This window comes from Limulus polyphemus, unplaced genomic scaffold (genome assembly GCF_000517525.1).
Source record: "Limulus polyphemus unplaced genomic scaffold, Limulus_polyphemus-2.1.2 Scaffold4941, whole genome shotgun sequence".
NCBI classification, from domain to species: Eukaryota; Metazoa; Arthropoda; class Merostomata; order Xiphosura; family Limulidae; genus Limulus; species Limulus polyphemus.
Window position 1 is genome coordinate 59,951 of NW_013670551.1, and position 2,755 is coordinate 62,705.

The 2,755-nt window shown below is 38.3% G+C and overlaps 1 protein-coding gene across 1 annotated transcript in view; it reads left to right on the plus strand.

The window, feature by feature from the left end:
* The window catches only part of LOC111088990 (SH3 and multiple ankyrin repeat domains protein 3-like), a gene marked incomplete at its 3' end in the record, with an annotated part of 35,009 nt that overhangs the window by 18,128 nt on the left and 14,126 nt on the right, over nt 1-2,755 (plus strand). The window contains exon 2 of the mRNA XM_022400499.1: nt 1,955-2,030. Within this exon, the coding sequence (XP_022256207.1) occupies nt 1,989-2,030 (42 nt within the window). The remainder of the gene's footprint in view (nt 1-1,954; nt 2,031-2,755) is intronic.

Sequence of the window (2,755 nt, forward strand, 5' to 3'; positions counted from 1 at the left end):
CTTCAAAAAGTTGACGACTCTACATGTTTCGACGTTACAACGTCATCCTCATAAGATAAGCCTAAATAAAATGTTTTTAATTGTGTACATGTTTAACGTTGAATATTATTTATGATTTTAACTTTATACACAAGTGCCAAAATACTATAATTAATATTAAGTGAGTTGGATTATTGTCATTTAAACGCAAGTTACTATTTCAGTGTTGGGTTTTGTTGTAGACGAGAAAACAGGAAATTTCCTGACACAGTTTACATTTATGTTTTGTGGTAAAGTTACCACGATTATATGACACCTTCGCTAGTTTTGAAATAGTGACCAGATGGAAGGCAGCCATTCAGCAGCACTTTACCATAAACCACCCACGATAAGGAATTGAAGGTCACTCTTATAACGCACCCACAGTTTAAAAAGGGGGTGGGGAGATATTTTGTGGTATCGCAAGGAATTGAAATCGGCTCGTCAACTTTATATACCAGAGTTCTACCACAGTTTGTCGCAGAAACTTCAGTAATAAGAGATGTTGGTTTTTCTAGGAACTTGGTTAGTGCCAGAGGCCCCAAATATGCTCTCTCTCTCTCTCTCTTTTTTTTTTGTAAATGTTCTTTGATGGCCGGTTCCAGAGATTAATCCATTTCTTAATACTATATGATAGTTATGAAAAACGTATTCGGTATTTCAACTTGAACCTTATTGGTCACATGGACTAAATAGCAAGGTCAAAGACCTCCTGGATCCAATTTAGTCGTTCCTAATCTTGAACTGTTGATGAGAGGAAAGGCAGTTAATCAACAGCCTCCACTATTTGTTGATCAGAGGAAAGGCAGTTAATCAACAGTCTCCACTGTCTGTTGTTGAGAGGAGAGGCAGCTAATCAACAGCGTCCACTGCCTGTTGATCAGTGGAAAGGCAGCCAATCAACATCACCACTGTCTGTCTCAAGGGTTTTGTCCGGCTTTGAACTGACTACGAAACTGACGCATCAACAGCTGAAAATACGAATCTTGTGCTTAGCGGAATCGCGACACGAACCTTGGACTGTCACACTAACCATTAGGCCATGCTGCTGATTTCATTCCATCTTTAGCGTCGTCTGTTTTTCCTTGGCTGCGTATCAGGATAATTAGTGTATAGAAATCTTAAGAAGTGCATTTTTTTAAAGAAAACAACCGGTTAGCATGCCGGACTGAAAATCTGAAGGCCCATGGCTTGCATCTCGTTGCCACAAAAACGTGACCCGCACTTTGGAGTCGTGAATACGTAGTACTGGAGAATGATGGTTAAAATCCCACAAGTCATTGAGACAAAACCGAGAGTTGGCATTGGTTATTTTTGCTTACTACTCTCCCTCTGGTGTGTCGCTTCAATATTTAGGACATCTAGTACCTGCATATAACCCCTGTGTACCTCTGCGCAATTTCCGAAAGAAAGTGATAAAATCAGTGTTGTTCAATGAATAGGCTTATTCGGATGTAAGCCTCATTAATCATCTTCTGCACAAATATTTATTTTGTGTCAAGAAAATCCCATCAATACGTTGCATAACTATTAGCTACACTCCGCCCCCGTTTTTTTTAAAACTGCTCAGTCTTTTGTAGTTTAAGAATATCTTTTGAGTTTAGATACAAACTGTTTGTTCCCCTGATTAAGAAAGGTCCACCTTTCGAAAGCGCTCGGGTTTATATGGTTTTTATCCTTTTATTTTGAGTAGAGACATTATGACATCATTGGTTAATATTTTAAAACAACTAAGACTAAACTCACCGAATCTGACCTGAAGCCCGTTGAATGCTTTTATAAATAAGTCTTAAATCACACGTTTTTGGTTGAGGTTGGATTAAGTATTTTGTTATGTGAGTAATTAAGTTTTACTAATTAAGCAATATGTTACAAGCGAAACTGTGATTTATAGAAACTATTTGATGACTAATGAAAAGTTACGTTTGTCCTGTAGTTTCCCACCAAGGAGTGAAGCCTTGTTTACAATAATGAGTACGAGTGAGAAACAAAACAAAACCCTAACCACGAAGGTAAGTAATTCTTACTTTAAGATCTAAAATATAAACAAATCATTAACCAACGGTATGACAACGTTTGGCTGGGCCCAGCGTAGACAGGTGGTTAGGGTGCTCGACTCGCAATCTGAGGGTAGCGAGTTCAAATCCCCGTCCCACTAAACATACTCGCCCTTTCAGCCGTGGGGGCGTTATGATGTGAAGTTGGTAAAAGAGTAGCCCAAGAGTTGGCAGTGGGTGGTGATGACTAGCTGCCTTCCATCTAGTCTTTCACTGCTAAATTAGGAACGGCTAGCGCAGACAGCCTTCGTGTAGTTTTGAGCGAAATTCAAAACAAACAAACAAACGTTTGACCGAGTTTCGTACTAGGAAGGGTATTTCACTATTTGGTTAGTTCACAAAGTTACTGTATTTTTGTTTCCAGCTCTATCATCATGATTAATAGAAAATTTTTGGTAAATATAAGAACTGAACGAATAACAATGCATTTATTTATTGTTTTAATCGGATATGATCGGCGGTTTGGCATACTGCTTAAATTACCAATAATTCGATAAATTAAAAAGATAGTGTGATCAAAAGTACGACAACAGATGGACGGTTTTACATTAATAGTGTGATCTATAGTACGACAACAGATGGACGGTTTTACATCAATAGTGTGATCTATAGTACGACAACTGATGGACGGTTTTACATCAATAGTGTGATCTATAGTACGACAACAGATGGACGGTTTT